The sequence below is a fragment of the Dendrobates tinctorius genome, unplaced genomic scaffold (assembly GCF_039654945.1).
Source record: "Dendrobates tinctorius isolate UK_male_01 unplaced genomic scaffold, ASM3965494v1 ptg000250l, whole genome shotgun sequence".
NCBI lineage: Eukaryota > Metazoa > Chordata > Amphibia > Anura > Dendrobatidae > Dendrobates > Dendrobates tinctorius.
Window position 1 is genome coordinate 62073276 of NW_027361917.1, and position 21429 is coordinate 62094704.

At 45.4% G+C, this 21429-nt stretch overlaps 1 protein-coding gene across 1 annotated transcript in view; it reads left to right on the forward strand.

The window, feature by feature from the left end:
• ACAT2 (acetyl-CoA acetyltransferase 2) overlaps positions 1-17685 on the forward strand; it is a 53568-nt gene extending 35883 nt beyond the window's left edge. Inside the window, exons 7-9 of the mRNA XM_073557716.1 lie at positions 14894-15048; positions 16501-16611; positions 16821-17685. Of these exons, the coding sequence (XP_073413817.1) occupies positions 14894-15048; positions 16501-16611; positions 16821-16994 (440 nt within the window). The 3' untranslated portion in view covers positions 16995-17685. The remainder of the gene's footprint in view (positions 1-14893; positions 15049-16500; positions 16612-16820) is intronic.
• The last annotated feature ends 3744 nt before the right edge of the window (positions 17686-21429 follow it).

Consider the following 21429-nt stretch of genomic DNA (forward strand, 5'->3'; position numbering starts at 1 on the left):
TACTACGCTGGATTGTCTGCCTCTTGTAGGCATACACTCCCAAAAATTATGCACGGCAGAGAGCATGTTCGCTGTGCCGTCACCATTAGTCTATGGCCCGTAGGCGCATACATCTGGACCTCGTTTTGCCGGGGATTTAGGGTGTATGCCCCGACGGGGACACAGAAAAAAATGTGAAAGCACCCTAGGTTTCCCTGGAAAGATTTGAGTGTGATGCTGTCACTTTTCTTTGTCTAACAACCTAAATGTCAGCTCAGTTGGGTTGTTAGTTTCACACTATATAGGTTTTGACAATTGAGTTGTAAGCGATCTTAAAAAATGTAATCCCAACAGAGGATATTGGGGACCAAAGCACTTCGTATGCCAAAAGTCAGCACTCTGAGAATGGCAATGATGGCACCCTTTGAAAGGGGTCCTGACTATCTCAAGTGGACTAACTGCAGTCAGGTTTTATAGATAACTAGCTGAAGAGCCCGGCGCTGCCCGGGCATAGTAACTAACTGTGGTTAGTTATAGCAAATTATAATTATCCTCCATCCCATAGTCGAGTGCCCATATACCCATCACACATCCTCCATCCCATGCCCATATACCCATCATACATATTCGCCATCCCATAGTCGAGTGCCCATATACTCATCACACATCCTCCATCCCATAGTCCCATGCCCATATACCCATCATACATATCCTCCATCCCATAGTCCAGTGCCCATATACCCGTCATACATATCCTCCATCCCATAGTCCAGTGCCCATATACCCATCACACATCCTCCTTCCCATAGTCAACCATTATGACATCATAATGAGCGGTGGGTTTTGCAACCTAGGATGACATCAGCGTCGCCATGGCAACCATTATGACATCATAATGAGGGGCGGGGCTTGACACACACACACTTTTTCCCCATTATGTAGATAGGGGCAAAATTGTTTGGTGAATTGGAACGCGCGGGGTTAAAATTTCGCCTCGCAACATAGCCTAGGTCGGACACTCTCGGGGTCCAGACGTGTGACTGTGCCAAATTTTGTAGCTGTAGCTGCGACGGTGCGGATGCCAATCACACACACACACACACACACACACACACACACACTTACTTGAGCTTTATATATTAGATAGAGAGATGGATCAGCTTATTGTTCATTGCTTATGAGGCTACATCATGTGAACAAATCATATTCTGCCAGTCATCCACTGACAAAGAATTGTCTCTCCATCTCTCCTCCACTGTCACTGGGGAAGAACGAACCTTGGAAAACAAGAGATGTGTAGAGAGAGCTGCTCTTTAACCCCTTAAAGACCAAAGATACACATTAAAATGGCGGCCACTATGGGGCCTTATTTTCCCTTTTCCCATGACAGCACCACCTGAGAGAGGGTATCCGCCCACCAGGACAGGAAACCTACTGAATAAAGACGGTACCTCCCCTCCGCATCAGTTTGGTTTCCTGTCCTTGTGGGAACCTGCAGAAGAAAGCCGTACACTTACCCGGGAGGGTGTCCAGGAACTCATTATGCCGTCCGTGGTTGAGGTAATGCCGACCGGGAGGCCGTACCTCTTGTGTAAATGTCTCCTACTGACACGGGTCCTGGGTCTGCGCGCGATGGGGATTGCAGCAGCATCCCAGCGATGTGCTTTGGGACGTGCTTCTTGGTTTGCGCATGGCTGGGGACGCTGGGGGAGCCGGCGTGGTCTGAAGCCGAATGCGCCGGAAAGCGAGGCTGCACACGCGCAGAACACAGGAGGAGATCCGGCACATCCCACTAACGTAGCGCGCCGGAGTCGTCATCGGCCATCCGAGGGCTAGAGGATCCCCAGCACACCGGATTTAAAACTTCAAGAGACGGAGGAGGCGGGGCCACACAATATTTAAAGGTAAGTGCCCAGGAAGATGGCATTTCCTGCAGCATCCAGACATGGATGAGCCGCAGCAGTGTCGCCAACCACCACCGCAGCAGACGCCACCACAATCTTCTTTGCTGCCATCAATACAGGAGCCCCTTCAGCGCCATCAGCAGCGTCGTGAAGGGTGCAGTGGCAATCGTACAGGCAGCAGGACCAGCCTGAAGAGTAAGGCAGGTCACGAGCCCACTGCCAGGGGGAGACGTTCTTCGGAACCAGGCACTGCTTCCCAATGGAGGATACTGACAGATTGGTTAGAGCTATGAGGTCCACTATGGGCATTTCTGATCCCAAGTCAACCAAGACAGTTCAGGACATTGGGGGCTTGGGTCAGAGGAAGAGGCGTTCCTTTCCGGTTAATGAACATTTTGACGTTTTCATTAACAAGGAATCGAAGAAGCCAAAAAGGGAAGGGCCGCTACCATCTTCTTAGAAAAAGGAGATCCTTTGATGAGGAAGAGGCAGGCATATGGGAGAAGACCCCAAAATTGACGTTGCAGTGGCTAAATCAGTTAAAAAATCCACATTGCCCTTCAAAGACCTAGAGACTCTAAGAGATCCTTTAGACAAGAAGGCCGAAACCTTCCTAAAGCAAGCCTGGGAGTCTTCGGCGGGTTCAGTAAAACCGGCGATAGCTGCACCCTGCACGGCAAGATCAATGATGGTGTGGATACAACAGCTAGGCGACCATCTGAGAGACAATACCCCAAAGGAAGAGGTTCTGGCCGATCTTCCACTGCTGCAGGGAGCAGCTTCCTTTTTGGCTGATACCTTGGCCGACTCAGGTTAGTGGCGAGATCAGCAAACCTCTAATGCTGCCTGTAGAGCTCTATGGCTCAAAAGCTGGCTGGGGGATGCTCAGTCCAAGACTAGGCTGTGCTCTACTCCGTGTGAGGGCAAATATATTTTTGGTCAAGCTTTTGACAATAGTCTTGATAAGACAGCAGACAAGAAAAGCGTCCCTAGTGTATCATGTCCTCAGTTTAAATGTTCCTTTCGGACGAGAAAACATAACAGGAGTAGACCACCCAAGGAACAAGGCGACAGGAGAGATAAGCCAAAAAGCAAGGGATTCGTGTTTGGGGGTTCTTCGTTGAGAAGCCGAAAATCCTCCAAGTGATATGCAGTCCCAGGTAGGATGAAGGCTGTCCCACTTCAAAACTGCCTGGGAAAGAATCTCCGCCAATACCTAGGTGCTCAGTATAACAAAATCGGGGCTGAGACTAAAGTTCATATTTATCCCCAGGCACAGCTTCAGTATCTCGTCCTCCATATCCTGGAACCGGAGGTGTTGCTCTTGCTTCAAAAGAGGGTGCTAGTGGAGGTACCTGTTCAGCAGCAAGGGATGGGATTTTATTCTCCCCTGTTTCTGATAAAGAAACCAGACCTATCATCAATCTGAAAGGCCTCAATAGATTCCTGGTCTACAGACCATTCAAAATGGAGTTAATAAAGACAGCAATCAAGATCTTGTTCCCGGGATGTTATGTGTGTCTTGGATTTAAAGGACGCATATTAACATGTCCCCATTCATTGGGAAGACCAGCAGTTCCTAAGGGTAGCAGTATATGTAAAAGGACAACTCGGACATTTCCAGTACAGAGCGCTGCCCTTTGAGATGTGCATGGCCCTGAAAATCTTCACCAAGATTGTTCTGGAGGTGACGGCACATTTACGGGAGAAGAATCTGCTAGTAGTACCATATCTGGATGATTTTTTGGTGAACGACAGAGCAGAACATGAATGCAGTACTCAACTAAATTACATCCAAAACACTGTCCGATCTTGGTTGAATGATAAATATTGAAAAGTCGAGGCTATAGCCCCTGAAGGTTCAATCCTTCTTGGGGCTTATTTTGGACTCAGAGAAACAGGTCTGTCCCCTACCAAAGGACAGGATTATAGCCCGTGTGTCAGCAGTTTTGACCAACCCGATCATGTCTCTGAGGAAAGCCATGTCTCTTTTAGGATCAATGACATCTTGGATTCCAGCAGTACAATGTCATTACAGGGCTTATCAGCAGGATGTCCTAGAAGGGTAAAGGAAGCTGGCTGGACATCTGGAGGGGAAGATTATGCTTTCCCGGGAAGCAGTAGACTACATGGCCTGGTGGCTGTATCCAGGGAATCTATCGCGCTGCGTTCCATAGTCCCTCCCAATATCAGATGTGACAGTGACAGATGCAAGCGTGGAAGGATGGGTCGCGCATCTTAGAGACCATATAATTCAGGGAATCTGGTCAGAAACAGAAGCAGACGGTTCTTTAAACTACAGGGAACTGCTAGCAATAAAAAAGTTAGTTCCTTCCCTGTTTAGAAGGGAGCCATGTTCGAATTTTATCGGACAATTGAACTTCTGTAGCCTATATCAATCACTGGGGTGCACAAGATCTCGGCCCCTAATACGGCTAGCTCAGGAAATTCTCCAGGTGATGTAGGAATATCAGATATAGATATCGACCCTACACATAAAGGGGAAAGAACGAGGAAGCAGACTTCCTCAGCCTGACATCCTTGAAACGGGGGAATGGGAGTTGAATCCATCTATCTTTCAGCAGATTGTGAATCTTTGGGGCAGCCAGAAAACTATTTGCAAACAGGAAGACAAAGCGCTTCTGTTCCCTGAACCCAAGAGGGATCATACGCAGTAAATGCACTGCAGACCCCGTGGGATCTCCGACTGGCCTATGCATTTCCCCCATTAATGTTGATCCTGGCAGTTCTGAGGAAAATTCGGGAGGAGGCGGCGGATGTCATCCTCATTGCTCCGTTCTGGCCCAAGAGACCATGGTTCTCTTAGATGAGAAGAATGTCCTTGGCAGATCCCTGGTTTCTCCCGGATGTTCCAGGTCTCCTCAGGCAGGGCCCAGTGTCACATCCTCAGAGGTAAGGTCTTCATTTGATGGCCTGGATTTTGAGAGGGCACTGGTAACAACAGAGGTTTTCTCCGGCCTTGGTAGTTACTCTGATGCAGAGTAGAAAGCATAACAATTAGGATTTATGGAAGAATATGGGCTACATTTTTGGCTTTCTCATGGCAGTCTGTTGGGGGGTACGGTGCCAATCAGAGATATCTTAGAATTTCTTCTGAAGGGTATGGAGATGGGCCTGGCCATCAACACCCTTAAGGTGCACAGGTATCTACCTTAGGAGCCCTTTACATCTATAACCTGGCAGCAGATAGGTGGGTGGTCAGGTTCATTAAAGCATGCCAGACGTCTAGGCCTGTGCAAGATCCAAAAAATGCCTCCGTGGGATTTAAACTTGGTCCTGGAAGTCTTAACAAAATCACCCTTTGGGCCCATACATAAGGTGCCAGATAAAATACTAGCACTAAAAACAATTCTAACGTCGCCGTGTATGGTTAGTGATTTGCAGGCCCTATCGATTAATCATCCTTTTAAGCAGGTGTTAGATGATACGCTGGATCTGGCCTCAGCACCACCCTATCTCCCCAAGGTGGCCTCGAAGTTTCGTAGGAGACAGGAGGTAGTTCTTCCCTCCTATAGTGAACAAAGGACTGCAAGAAGAACACAAACTTCACACATTAGATGTCAGGAGGGCCCTGATACAGTACCTAGACAGAACTAGGCAATGGAGGAAGGATGAAGCCTTATTTGTGTAATTCCAGGCAATCTGGAAGCGGTGTGGTGTTTCAAGGGAGACCATAGCTACATGGATAAGTGACGCCATTAGCTTAGCCTACACCTCTAGTAGTAGACCAGTTCCTGGAAATCTGAAAGCTCATTCCACCAGGACTGTGGTGACCTCCTGGGCTGAGAGCGGAGGTGTCCATCGACGAAATATGTAAGGAGGCCACATGGTCTTCCCCTTCCACCTTCTATAGACAGGATCGCCTCAAATTGTCCACCTCTGTTGACCTGTCCTTTGGGAGGAAGGTATTGCAAGCGGTGATCCCTCCCTAGGGTCCTTTGATCTACATAAATCTCTCAGGTGGTGCTGTCATGGGAGAAGGGAAAAAAATCTAAATTACTTACTGGTAACGGGATTTTACAGAGCCAATTACTGCATCCTTATATTCCCTTTGTCACTTGTGATGTGCACTAGTAAGGGTGTTAAGAAAATTGTATTTGGTGATGTTATGCTACTAACCGTCTGGAGGTCCTCTTGTGCTCTGAAACCAAACTGATGCGGAGGAGCGGTACTGCCTCTTTATTCAGTAGGTTTCCTGTCCTGGTGGGCGGATACCTTCTCTCAGGTGGTGCTGTCATGGGCTCTGTAAAATCCCGTTAACGGTAAGTAACTTTAGATTTTTCCTTTATTGCAGGGGTAGCAGAGACACTGAAGAACAAGATCAGTGTGCCAGCTGTTATAATGATATCTCTCTCTTCTGACATAAAATACATGTGGATTTTTGTCCACGCTGCCCGAATGATAAAATTCCAAGGTGCCTCCTGAGGAAGGGGTGGTATTCACCCTGAAACATGTCAAATAAACCACTATTGAACTTCTACTATATCTTGGAATTTTATCTTTTGTGCAGCGCGGACAAAAATCCACATCCTATCCTGCAGTGTTCAGTATTGTCTGGTCGGTGACAGACCTGTGGTTCTGCGGAAGCCTATCCTCACTACACGTGCTTTGACCACCTAATGCCAGGTGAGCAGTTTTAAAAAATTGCTGTTTTATTGTTGGATAAGACCCTATTTGCCCTTGGTGTCTCCCTTTCCTATGTACTAGACATAATATATATGTCAGATGAGAGAGAAATTTTGCCCTCCACTTTCTCCCGAGACTCCTTGATACCTCTGCCATCCTTGGACCCTCTGTGTCATCTTACTGAAAAAAAAAAAAAAATTGCGGGCGCATGCGCAGTGTGCTCGCCGAGATCTGCCGGCTGGTACATGGCAACAATAGGAAATTGTTCCTCTTGGTTCCTTTTGATCACGGTGATAGACCCTGCTGAAGAACTGGGGGCAACCAAACACCCATGCAGTTCCTGACATATTGGTGGCAGCGGTAGGATAACCAAATATATCCCCCTTGCGATTCGTCACAATGGGGCAGAAAATTTGGGGTCAAAAGCAAAATATTTTAACCCCTTTCTGACATCTGACGTACTATCCTGTCCACGGTACCCGAGCCCGTATGACCGGGGACGGGATAGTATGTCAGCGCGGTCAGCGGCACTCACGGGGGAGCGCCGCTGATTGCGGCCGGGTGTCAGCTGATTATCACAGCTGACACCTGGCACTATGTGCCAGGGGCGGTCACGGACCGCCCCCGGCACATTAACCCCTGGCACACTGCGACCAAACATGATCGCAGTGTATCGGGGGCATAGGGAAGCATCGAGCAGGGAGGGGGCTCCCTGCGTGCTTCCCTGAGACACTCAGAGCAGCGCGATGTGCCTGCGCTGCTCCGAGGGTCTCCTCCCTGCAGGCCCCTGGATCCAATATGGCCGCGGGGGCCTTCGGGGTCCTGCAGGGAGGCGGCTTCCTTTTTCCATGCCTAGGCATTATAAACTTATAAACGTCTGTGAAGCACTTGGTGTTCAAAGTTCTCACCACATATCTAGATAAGTTCCTTGGGGCGTCTAGTTTCCAAAATGGGGTCACTTGTGGGGGGTTTCCACTGTTTAAGCACATCAGGGGCTCTCCAAATGTGACATGGTGTCCGATCCCCATTCCAGCCAATTTTGCGTTGAAGTCGAACAGCACTCCTTCCCTTTCGAGCTCTGCCATGCGCCGAAACAGTGGTTCCCCCAACATATCAGGTATCGGTGTACTCGGGGCAAATTGCACAATAACTTTTGCAGTCCAATTTCTCCTGTTACCCTTAGTAAAATAAAAAAAAAATTGGACCTGAAGTAATTTTTTTGTGAAAAAGTTAAATTTTCATTTTTTTTTTAAACATTCAAAAAATTCCTGTGAAGCACCTGAAGGATTAATGAACTTCTTGAATGTGGTTTTGAGTACCATCAGGGGTGCAGTTTTTAGAATGGTGTCACTTTTGGGTATTTTCTATCATATAGACCCCTCAAAGTGACTTCAAGTGTGATGCCGTCCCTAAAAAAAAAAAAATGGTGGTGTAAAAATGAGAAATCGCTGGTCAACTTTAACCCTTATAACTTCCTAACAAAACAAAAATTTGGTTCCAAAATTGTGCTGATGTAAAGTAAACACGTGGGAAATGTTACTTATTAAGTTTTTTGCGTGCCATATCTCTGTGATTTAAGGGCATAAAAATTCAAAGTTGGAAAATTGTGAAATTTTCGCCAAATTTCCTTTTTTTTTTTTTTTTTCCAACATATGCCAGTTATATGAAGAAGTACAAAATGTCACGAGACAAACAATGTCAGAATCACCGGGATCCATGGAAGCGTTCCAGAGTTATTACCTCATAAAGAGACAGTGGTCAGAATTGTAAAAATTGGCCCGGTCATTAACATGCAAACCACCTTTGGGGGTAAAGGGGTTAAGCAGGCTATGAAGAGCCATTCCAGTGATTTGAAGGCTTTCCTGCCGGCATTGGTCTAATATTAATAGTAGTGGACTTCCCAAGCATAAAGCCCGTCTGATCCGGATGAATAATGTTGAGGCTTGCCCAAGATTTTAGTCCATATTTTGTAGTCTTCACTAACCAGGGAGATTGGTTTATATGAGGCTCGGTCTAATTCTTATCTGGTTTCAAAAGCACAGTATTAGATGCATCATAAAAGGAGTTGATGGGCTTCGATAACCTAGTCCAGGGTGGCAAGTTAAATCGGGGATAAAATCTCATCATAACTTTTATGAATTTCAGTTTAAAAGACCTTCAGGTCCAGGTGATATGTTTAATGCCATGTCCGAGAATGAGAAGTGCAACTCGTCGGTAGTAAATTTAGCATCAAGCTGGGATAATGCAATGAATGTAATAGCAAGTACTCCAGCACCTTATCTATGAAGTTGTCATTAGTAGATTTGTACAGGGTAAAATAATGTTCTTAAAACCTGGAAGTGATTGCTACCGCTTCCGTAATTATCGTACTATTTGCCTTGTATTTTAAGGACTGAGTTAGTTATTCTGTGTCAAGAGATGACAAGACTGCTTGCCCTGTTCAAAATATGTTTTAATAAAGAAAAGTTTTACTTTTTCTAGATTAGATTCAGTTCATGACTATATAACCTGAGCACTCAACCAATCCTGCCTATTAGGCTATGTGCACACGTTGCGGATTCTGCTGCGTTTCTGCAGCGGTTTTGGCCCTGCGGAAATGCAGCAGTTCCGCTGACATGGTACAGTACAATGAAAGCCCTATGGGTTTTCAAAAACGCTGTGCTCACGCTGCGGTTTTTTCCACGCGGTTTTGCTGCGGTTTACAAACCGCAGCATGTCAATTGTTTGGGCGGTTTCCGCAGCGGTTTCACACCTTTAACATAGTAGAGGTGTGAAACCGCAGGGCAAAACCGCAGACCAAACCGCAGGTCATTTTACCTGCGTTTCCACCTGTGTTTCCACGCTTAAAAACCCGCAGCGGAATCCACAACGTGTGCACATAGCCTTAGGGTCACAGACGTCCTGAATATATTGCTGCTCAGCCTCCTTGACCCAGGATGCTAATGATGCCGCCTCTTGCACTGTTCTTGCTCAATAAAAGATACAGGATCTTAGGGATCCCCCTATGTACACTTCAATCGTATGCCAGCAAAGTGAAGGATTTAGATCACAATCATTAACTTGAAGGAAGAATGTGAGTTGATATTGGATTCTATCATTAGTATTCAAAAGTCAAAAGGGGTGAACTGTCCAGTGTGACTTTATAAACAGACTAGCTGAAGAGCCCAGCGCTGCATAGCCACATTCACTATAATATCCCACATCATCCCGTCAGCCAGAGCTACCAGACTACTACCCCTAGTATCCCACATCGTCCCGTCAGCCAGAGCCACCGGACTACTAATATCCCACATCATCCCATCAAAGCTACCGGACTACTACCCCTAATATCCCACATCATCCTGTCAAAGCCACCGGACTACTACCCCTAATATCAGACATCATCCCGTCAGCCAGAGCCACTGGACTACTCCCCCTAATATCCCACATCATCCCATCAGCCATAGCTACCGGACAACTTCCACTAATATCCCATATCATCCCGTCACAGCCGCCGGACTACTACCCCTTATATCCCACATCATCCCATCAGCCAGAGCCATCGGACTACTACCCCTAATATCCCACATCATCCCATCAGCCTGGTGTCAGAACCAGAGCGCTGAGTGGATTTGCCCTGACTTAAATACCAATGATCCCTTTAATAGAAGCCTGGGGTGAGAATCAGAGCACTGAGGGATTTACCCTAACTTCCATACCGTAGATCCCTTTAAGAGAGGCCTGGGGTCAGAATCAGAGCGCATAGTGGATTTGCCCTCACTTCCATACCAGGGATCCCTTTAAGTGGGGCCTGGGGTCAGAACCACAGAGCTGAGTGGGAACGGTCCTAACTTCCATACCAATGATCCCTTTAATAGAGGCCTGGGGTCAGAATCAGAGCGCTGAGGGATTTTCCCTAACTTCCATACAGGAGATCCCTTTAAGAGGGAAGATGTGCGCAGATTCGTTTGGCCGGAGTTGGTGGAGGTGGGTGGAGCTAGAGCGGAGCTGCAGCGCATGTAACTGGGCGGCCTGCGGGGGGCGTGGCCTAGTGTGGTCGGCCGGAGTGAGCAGAGCTTGCTGGAGTGGGCGGAGCTAGAGCGGAGCTGCAGCGCGTGTGATTGGGTGGCCTGCGGGGGGCGTGGCCTAGCGCTGTAGTAGGCCGCAGTAGAAGCCGGGGGCTAAATTTAGGCCGGGAAGATACAGGGGAGAGGGGGGATAGCGCAGTTGGCGACGGGGAGCGCCAACTGAGCCGGGACAGGGCTGGGAGGGTGCCGGCACTATTCGGCCTCTGTCCTGAAGACTGTCTTCCTCACAGCCCCGCTCTCCATGCACTGTCCTGCTGTATCCGTCCTCAGCCCCGCTCTCCAACTGTGTCCCACTCTGCTGCTTCGTGATTGGTTGGTGATACACACACACACACACACACACACACACACACACATATATACATACACACACACACACACACACACACACACACACACACAAACACACACACATTCAGATTTATATATAGAGATAAGCAAATTGTAGCAGGATGACTGGGCTATGATCAGAAATCCTATGGGGACCATGTGAATCAAAGGAGACATAAATTACGGGACTCAAATATATAATCAATTCTCGATAAGGATTGGCTACTTGAGGAATATCAAATAATTTCTCAACATAGGCTGGAGATGTCTACAGAGGTCCACCTAGACCACACTCGCTATAATTGGCTATATGAGGAAGGGGGTATCATCCAGTAAGACTGAATGTAATCTGCCAAGCGCTGATTAAAATCTCCCATGCAGAAAACGTATGAGGAGCGGTATTGTTGAGCAAAACTAATTCCTCCTTGGAGCGCAAAGGCTTCCACATGTGGAGGATTACATATACATAAAATCTTGAAGGACTTAGGCCGGGTTCACACTTGCGTTTGGCTGGTCTGCGTATGGCTGCGTACGTCAAAACCCCGCATGCGGGCGCATCCGAATACAACGCATGTCCCTGCGTACCCAATGTTAAAGATTGGTACTCAGGACACATGCGGAAGTAGGCGGAGCTTAAGGGAGGACGTACACAGCCATACGCAGACCAGCCAAATGCAAGTGTGAACCCGGTCTTAGTATTAATATCCTTAAGGACAAATTTAAAGTGTCCCTCAGTGTCTTGTCAAGTTTGTAAAGGGTCTTATCGAAAATAATTATGAATTAAGAGCGAGATGCCTCTCTAAAAGAAGGCAAATGAGTAAAGTCAAAAGTAAGATTTTGTTTCTTGGCGAAAAATTTTATCTTATCGCCTGATCTAAGAAAACACCATTGGGGAGTACAAGACAGCCAGTTCCTAGTGCAAATACTGAGATACTTGATCATCGAGACAAAAAATAAAGACCTGCATGAACAGCACCTTGTAATGAACGATATCTGCGGAGTGATACTGCAGTAGACAAAAGAACAATGTGTCAAGAATATAGACCAACCAGTTAACCTCAACTGAGACATTTGATAGTCCCATTTAACACAAGAACACAGAGGAGAATCAACATGGGGAATACCTATGTAACGCAACAGCATGCCAAATATTAAGAGTTCACATGGACTTCTAAAAGGATGCAGGATCAGGGTTCAACGTATGTATATAAAAGCACATAGCATTATATACAATGAAGGAAATGTTTTTGATCCCTTGCTGATTTTGTAAGTTTGTCCACTGACAAAGACATGAACAGTCTATAATTTTTAGGGTAGGTTAATTTTAACATTGAGAGAATATCAAAAATAAAATCCAGAAAATCACATTGTATACATTATATACATTTGCATTTTGCAGTGAGAACTAAGTATTTGATTCCTCTGGCAAACAAGACTTAATACTTGGTGGCAAAACCCTTGTTGGCAAGCACAGCAATCAGACGTTTTTTGTAGTTGATGAGGTTTGCGCACATGTCAGGAGGAATTTTGGTCCCCTCCTCTTTGCAGATCATCTTTAAATCATTAAGATTTTGAGGCTGTTGCTTGGCAACTCGGAGCTTCAACTCCCTCCATAAGTTTTCTATTTGATTAAGGTCTGGAGACTGGCTACTCCATTACCTTAATGTGCTTCTTTTTGAGCCACTCCTTTGTTGCCTTGGCTGTGTGTTTTGGATCATTGTCTTGCTGGAAGACCCAGCCACGGCACATTTTTAATGTCCTGGTAGAGGGAAGGAGGTAGTCACTTAGGATTTTTACGGTACATGGCTCCATCCATTCTCCCATTGATTCGGGTAAGTAGTCCTGTGCCATTAGCACAGAAACACCCCAAAACATGTTTCCACCTCCATGCCTGACTGTGAGGAAGGTGTTCTTTAGGTCATAGGTAGCATTTCTCTTCCTCCAAACACGGCGAGTTGAGTTAATGCCAAAGAGCTCAATTTTTGTCTCATCTGACCACAGCACCTTCTCCCAATCACTCACAGAATCATTCAGGTGTTCATTGGCAAACTTTAGATGGGCCTGCACATGTGCCTTCTTGAGCAGAGGGACCTTGGCGATACTGCAGGATTTAAAACCAATGGTTTTTCTTGGTGACTGTGGTCCCAGCTGCCTTGAGATCATTAACAAGTTCCCCCCATGTAGTTTTAGGCTGATTTCTCACCTTCCTCGTGATCAAGTATACCCCACGAGGTGAGATTTTGCATGGTACCTCAGTTCGATGTCGAGTGACAGTCATTTTGTATTTCTTCCATTTTCTTACTATTGCACCAACAATTGTCTCCCCACCCAACGTCTAACGTATGGGTTTGGTATCCCATTCCAGCTTTGTACAGGTCTATGATCTTGTCCCTGACATCCTTAGAAAGCTCTGTGGTTTTGCCCATGTTGTAGATGTTAGAGTCTGACTGATTATTTGAGTCTGTGGCCAGGACTCTATTAAAAGGTGACTATGTAAGACAGCTGTCTTTAATGCAGGTAACGAGTTGACTAGGAGAGTCCTCGCAGCTGCCTGATTCGCGGCTGTTAGTCGCAACTAGTGATGGGTGAACGTCCTCGAATAACACCTTATCCGAGCACGCTCGGGTGTTATCCAAGCATCTGGGCGTGCTCGTAAATCATGTTCGAGTTTCTGCGGCTGCTTATGTGGGGATTGTCTGATTGTTACGTAATCCCCACGTGTTGAGGCTGTCTATCAGCTGCAAAGACTCTAACATTAACTCTTACTGCCATTGGACAGGATAGTTCAATTGATGGCAGCATCCTCGGCTTTGTTGTGGGCTCTGGCGATCCACCCGTGCCTATTAACTAGTTAAATGCCGCTGTCAAAGTTCAAATAACTCCTTTTTCACCCCATTCAAAATGAAGCAAAAAAAAAAAAATCAAACATACACATATTTGGTATTGCCGTGTTCAGAATCGCCCGATCTGTCAAAAGAAAAGATTAACCTGATCGCTATGGCGTAGCCAGAAAAGAATCGAAATGCCAGAATTATGTTTTTTTGGTCGCCGTGACATTGCATTAAAATGCAATAACGGGACGATCAAAAGCACGTATCTGCGCAAAAGTGATATGTTTAAAAACGTCCGCTCAGCATGCAAAAAATAAGCGCTCACCCATCCCAAGATCACGAAAAGTGGAGACGCTACGGGTCTCGGAAAATTGCGTAATTTTTTTTTTTTTTTACCAAACTTTGGAAATATTTTTTCACCACTTAGATAAAAAAAGAACCTAGACATATTTGGTGTCTATGAACTCGTAATGACCTGGAGAATCATAATGGCAGGTCAGTTTTAGCATTTAGTGAACCTAGCAAAAAAGCCTAACAAAAACGTGTGGGACTGCACTTTTTTTTGGCAATTTCACCGCACTTGGAATTTTTTTCCCATTTTCAAGTACACAACATGCTAAAACCAATGGTGTCGTTCAAAAGTATAACTCGTCCCGCAGAAAATAAGCCCTTACATGGCCATATTGATGGAAAAATAAAAAGTTATGGCTCTGGAAAGAAGGGGAGCGAAAAACGAAAGCGCAAAACCGAAAAAGCTCCGGTCATTAAGGGGTTAATATGCAAGCACGCCCAAAATGCTCAGATAAGACGTTATCCGAGCACGTTCGCCCATCACCAGCCGCAACACATGCAGGGATTACCTGTGGAAGCTGTCATCAGAACAGTTAGTGGTGCCTCTGGTCTCAAATTTTTTGTTTGAGAGTCACTACAGTTGGAAGCCATTTATGCATTATATACATCAATAACTGCATTCAGACCTAAATATTTTGATTAAAAAAAAGTAAAGAAAACCTCTAAAAGATGTTGTTTACTGCTGTAGGATCAGATACATAATATAATGAGTTTCCAGTCCATCCTATAATCTTATAATTTCTGTAACATTGATTATTAATAATTAATCCTGGCATCTTCTCAGGTATAAATGATGGAGCTGCAGCGGTTATACTTATGAAGAAATCTGAAGCACAACGCAGACATCTTGTACCTATGGCACAAATAGTCTGCACCACCCAAGCTGGTTTGGATCCATCCATTATGGGAGTTGGTCCAATTCCTGCTATTAAAAAAGCTGTAAGTTGTGTTTTATTATTTGGGTTTTTTTTTTATATTATTCAAATAAATAACAGTAGTAATCTGGAAGCCTTGAGGACACACTGATGCCCAATTCATCATGGCTTCTTGAGTGAGACGTTTGAAGTGTTTAAAAATAGTGCTTGTTATGTAAAATGATTTAATTTATTGCCATAAAAACAAATTAAAAGGGATGTTTACCGGGTCCACAGAAATCAATATGATTAAAGCAGATCATCAAAACTGTATGGAGCAAACTTTTTCCAGATATGTCTGACAGTTATATTACATAGCCGACCTCCATCTAAGAGCTGAGCTTTAAATCTTGCTGTCAACCATTTAAATGCTCTTGCCAGTCTCTGATAGCAGCATTTAAATGGAGGGGTTGCTGCTGCTCATGACTGGCTACAATAGCAGCTGGGGGCCTACAGAAGGCACCTTTGCTGCCATCTTTGTACTCCTGTGAAGCTCAGTCATAGGCCGGGGTGTCACTTGCAACTGCAATGCGAGAAACTCCCGCATCAATATCCGGTACTCGGGACCAGAGTGTGCGGCTGCATGTATTTCTATGCACCTGAACGCTCCGGTCCGAGCCGCCGGCTTCTGTGCCGGGTATTGATGTGAAAGACTCACGCGAGTTTCTCGCATTGCAGTTGCAAGTGTGACCCCGGCCATAGGCTGAACTTCATAGGGGAACTCAGTTTTTACTATATTCAAGTCCCCTAAATTGACTGCAGAAAGTTTTTAAAAATATATGTATAAAAATTTGAATCACCATTTTATTATCCCTAATAAAATATTTTAAACTCCCACGTCTATAAAATTCTGGTTTGTCTAAATTCTAAAATTAAGCCAAACAGTAGATGTCATAAAGAGCTCAAAATGCCAGAATTGCATTTTTTTAGTTGCTATTTAAAAAAAAAAAGCAATAAAAAGTGAACAAAGCTACATATTTACCTCAAACTGGAGGGAAAAAAGCCCTTGCACAACTCAGTCGATAGAAAAGTAAGAATGTCTTGGAAATTGGCGAAACAAAGAGAAATTATTTTTTTTTTTATTTGTTTAGTATGTTTTTTTTTTTTCTTTGTGGGGAAAAAAAGTCTACACTTTATGCAAGTTTGGTATTGCTGGAATGCTACTGTCCTGGAGAATTATGCTGCCAGGTCACTTTTACTATACCATGAATACTGTAAAATCAAAACCCAAGCGACAATGGTGGAATTGCATTTTTTTTTAATCCTTTTATCCCACTTGAAGTTTGTTTCCCATCTTATATCATAAAATGTTTGGTGTTAATGAAAACTACAACTCGTCCTGCAAAAAATGAGCCCTAATATGGCCAAATAAAGTTCTTGGAAGAAAGAGGCGAGAGGCTGTGTGAGGTCATCAAAATATTAGCCTGTTATGCAATAACAAGACGTCACATAGAACTGTGCTTGGTGTATCTTACAGGTTGAAAAAGCAGGGTGGAGCCTGGATGATGTGGATGTATATGAAATTAATGAAGCTTTTGCAGCACAAGCAATAGCAATTGTTAAAGATTTAGGACTGAACCCCAATAAGGTTAGTCATTTTCCAGAACATGTAAGTAAAGTAGTGAACTCTGATCAGTGCTGGTTTCCACAATCAAAGGTCTCCTATAGAGCACCCAGAACCCTACCATTAGGTGCAATTTTAGGATAATTACTATTTTAATATACGTGGCACTATAGCATATATTGCTTGCAAAATAAATATATTATATTTTATTTTTATTTTTTTTGGTTCTGCAGGTTAACATACAAGGAGGAGCTATAGCGCTCGGTCACCCTCTTGGGATGTCTGGCTGCCGTATTTTGGTCACTCTTCTTTATGCGTTAGAGAGAACTGGCGGGAAGAAAGGAGTTGCTGCTCTGTGTATTGGTGGTGGCATGGGCATTGCCATGTGTGTTGAAAGAACAAGCTAAGCATTCAAATCTGAACAGTTCAGAAGGCACTTGTTCCTATGGAACACACGAGTGCCTTGAGAAAAACTACATTCCTCCAAGATCAACTACTGTTTGCCTTTGCTCATTTCCTTTTAATATTTTTTGTTTGTCAGTTTAGTAATTTACCATTTGAACTGCCCCATGCTGAATCCCCATGCTTATGAAGCAGAATGGTGTTTATTTATAGTAAAGTGGGATATGTTTAGTGCCTCTTTTCTCACTTGGATTACAGTTCAAAAATGTAACCTATAGATTACATTGGGGCACAAATAGACGGCCATATTTCTCTTGCGAGGATTGCATCGCAGTGCACGGACTAGCCTGAGCATGACAATGTGATGTATTACTATGCAGCTGTCAAGCTCAAGTTAGGAGTGCTGACTCAGTCCTATTATTATGATGCAATCCTCGCACGGGAGGTACGTCCGTCTGTCTGCGTCCTTAAATGGAGATACGCACAAAACACTTACATGAATGTAAGTATATTTGAATTAGTTTATTAAAGTCATGTTTAGTTTTCTATGTCCGTTTTCAGTAACTTTAGCCTTCTTGACTTGCTTTGTCTTTTATGTTCAACGTATAACACAAGCGATGAAAATTGTTAATGTCACACCACAATTTCTTTGTATTAATTTCTGACATTTTAATAAAGCATTTTGCATTCCTCTTATCCACCCTCTTCCATTGAATTTATTTTGCTACAAAATGAATACCTTAGGCCTGTTTCACACTTGCTTTTTTTTGCAGCGCGTTTTTCCCGCAAAAAAACGCATTGAAAAACGCATACAAAAGCATACAACTGCTGCGTTTTTTTCAAGCATTTTTATGAGCATGCATGAAAAAAACGCAGCGTTTTTATGCGTTTGTATGCGTTTTTAGTGCATTTTTACCGCGTTTGCGTTTTTTTCCAACATTAGGTGGCCCCTCACACTAACCCAAACCATGACTTTACTAACCCTAACCCTGACCCTAACCCTGACCCTAACCCTAACCCTTAACCAAACCATACCTAACCCTGACCCTAACCCTTAACCAAACCATACTTAACCCTAACCCAAACCCTAACTAACCTTAACCCTAACCCTGACCCTAACCCTTAACCAAACCATACTTAACCCTGACCCTAACCCTTAACCAAACCATACTTAACCCTAACCCAAACCCTAACTAACCTTAACCCTGACCCTAACCCTGACCCTAACCCTTAACCAAACCATACTTAACCCTGACCCTAACCCTTAACCAAACCATACTTAACCCTGACCCTAACCCTAACCCTGACCCTAACCCTTAACCAAACCATACTTAACCCTGACCCTAACCCTTAACCAAACCATACTTAACCCTGACCCTAACCCTTAACCAAACCATACTTAACCCTAACCCAAACCCTAACTAACCTTAACCCTGACCCTAACCCTTAACCAAACCATACTTAACCCTGACCCTAACCCTTAACCAAACCATACTTAACCCTAACCCAAACCCTAACTAACCCTGACCCTAACCCTTAACCAAACCATACTTAACCCTGACCCTAACCCTTAACCAAACCATACTTAACCCTAACCCTGACCCTAACCCTTAACCAAACCATACTTAACCCTAACCCTAACCCTAAACCCCCTTAACTAACCCTAACTCTAACCCAAACCCCTAAATTCCATGGTTAACAAAAAAAAAACGCATGTGCAAAAAAACGCATACATAAGCATGCCAATGCGCACATATGCGGACCCATAGACTTATATTGGGTGTCTTGCTGTAAAAAAACGCATTGCGCGCGCATGCGTTTTTTTGAGGCAAATCGGACGCACAAAAAATGCAACAAGTTGCATTTTGTGCGCCCGAGCGCATACCGCAAAAAAACGCATGCGCGGTAAAACGCGTACAAACGCATGTGTATGCGCACATAAGCGCATCCCATGCAAAGTATAGGAAAAAAAACGCATGCGCTATTTAGCGCTAAATTACCGCGAAAAAAAAACGCAAATGTGAAACCAGCCTTACACAAAGCTATATTTCCAGTTCACCAACCCTGACAGCACCATGGAGGATGTCCTTCTTATCCTTCTTGGGACAGGAATCAACGAGAGATTTAAAAGGACCCTCCCATCTCCACCCTTCAGTGTTTTTCCTGTCCCACTGAGAATAGGAACGACGAGAGAGCTCCTATCCATGGCTGTCCAGGCAGATCAGTGAGGATCGGGGGGCCCAGTCTTTCCCATCCCGCTGCAAGAGCTCTGCAGCAGACACCCTCCGATGGGGGGGGGGCCCTCAGCCTACCTCATTGCAGCACTGCTCCTGAATTGTGAGCCGCTTCCCTCTACCTGGGGGCTCTCGGCTCGAACGTTTGCCTCCTGGGTGCAGCAAAAGCCCTGCGGGTGCACTTCCGGCAAGCTATCTCTGCAGGCGGCGGGGTGCGTTCCATGTGCGCTCCACAGTGACGTCATCTCTGTGTGCCGGACAGAGCATTTCCGGGCGGTCGGTGTGCGCTCTAGCGTGCGTTCCTCAGGGAGTCTGGATCCAGTAAAGACAGCTCTGTATCGTATAAATAGGGTCTGTGTGTGTGTGTGCTGTCCTACTGTATCTAGGACTGCACATCAGTGATACTACTAAGGCCGACAGTGGCTTGGAACAAAGCCAGAGGCATGCGAGTAAGCTTACAAAGTGATAACCACTTTAGCCCTTACCCTACACTTGTAAACACATGGCATATACTCTGGGTATTCTAGGGGGAAACACCTGCCCCAGCAACCCTAAAGAAGGACAAGAATTCAGCGAAAATGAAAGTGCCATATGGAACATCAAACTACCAGAAAGCTGGCAGAAACACCTGCGTGAGCCCTGCCCTTTGAAAATACTCAAAGAAACAGACTTCTCTGCTATCTGACATGAGGTCTATAATAAGAGAGGAGGTCCAGGCATCTATTTCTGGGATAGTGTACCCTCATGCCTCACAGTCAGAATCCCAGGGGTCCTGTAAAAGACCAAGGGAAGCGAAAGTGTCCTCTGAGATGTCGAATGAATCTTACCAGGAGGAGGGTGAAGTTTTTGCTGACCCTCCAGAAGGAGGGAAGAGGTACCTTTTCTCTGAGGACACGGACAAACTCCTCCGGGCAGTGCGAGACACTATGCAGGTGGAGGAAACCCCAAAGTCCCTCTCCGTACAGAACAAGCTGTTTGGGGGTTTATGATCCCAGAGAAGTTGTGTTCCCGGTCAACGCCCACATTAGATCGATGATCATGGAGGAATGGGAGGATGCAGAGAAGAGACTTCAAGCTCCGCCTACAAGAGGACGTCAAAGTCTGGTAAGACATCCCCAAGATAGACATTCCGGTAGCCAAAGTGGCAAAGAGAACTTCCATCCCGTTTGAGGATTCATCCAGTTTAAAAGAGCCCATGGACCGGAAAGCAAATTATCTCCTGAAAAGGACTTGGGGTAACCTCAGCAGCCATAATTCAAGCCAACGTCGCTGCAACCTCGGTGGCTCGGTCCATGCACCTATGGGTCGACGACTTAGGCTAGATTAACATTTGCGGTTGCATGCTAATGCGTTTGCGGTTGCGTTCGATAGGACAAAGCTTTTTCCACTGGAATTTCCTGGACACAAGCCACGCCCAATGGGCGTGTCTTATGTAAATTCTGGCGTACGCAGGTCGTTGTGTACCCTTGCATTCTCATAGACAGTAATGCATTTTTTTACGCACTTTATCCGCAGTCATCCGCATGCGGATGACCGTGGATATTTTTGACGCCACAAAAAATGCAGCATGATGCGTTCGCCGTGCCCCGCCGCACACCGCGAAATGATGCAACCATACGCAAAGGCAAACGCATGTCCCTGCGTACACCATGTTAAAGATAGGTACGCATGCGGATATATGCGGATGAAACGCTGCGGACACAACTGCAAATGTGAAACCTGCCTTAGAGGAACATCTAAGATCCAAGACTTCCAGGGACATCATCCTAAAATCCCTTCCCCTTTTAAAGCTGGCGACTGGCTTCATGGCTGACGCATCGGCAGAGTCTGTACAACTAGCAGCCAGGAATGGATCCTTGTCCAATGCTGCCCGGAGGTTAAAGACCTGGTCAAGGGACAATCGGTCAAATAAACTTTGCTCCATCCCCTTCTCGTGTTATAAAGTGTTTGGGCCTGTTCAGGATGACATCCTAGAAAAGGCATCAAACAAAAAGGAGTTCACAGAGGAGAAACCAAAGAAGTGCCAGCCCTTTCGTAGGCCCCAACCTAGCCAGAAATCAGGCTATAAGGGGAAAGGGAAAATGCGCAGAGGGTGCTACACCAAGGGAGGTAGGGGTAGGAACTCCATCTTTGGTTCAGGCTCAGGAAGAAAGTGACGCCATGAGAGTAGGGGGACGCCTAGGTCAGTTCCTAGGGGGCTGGCAGG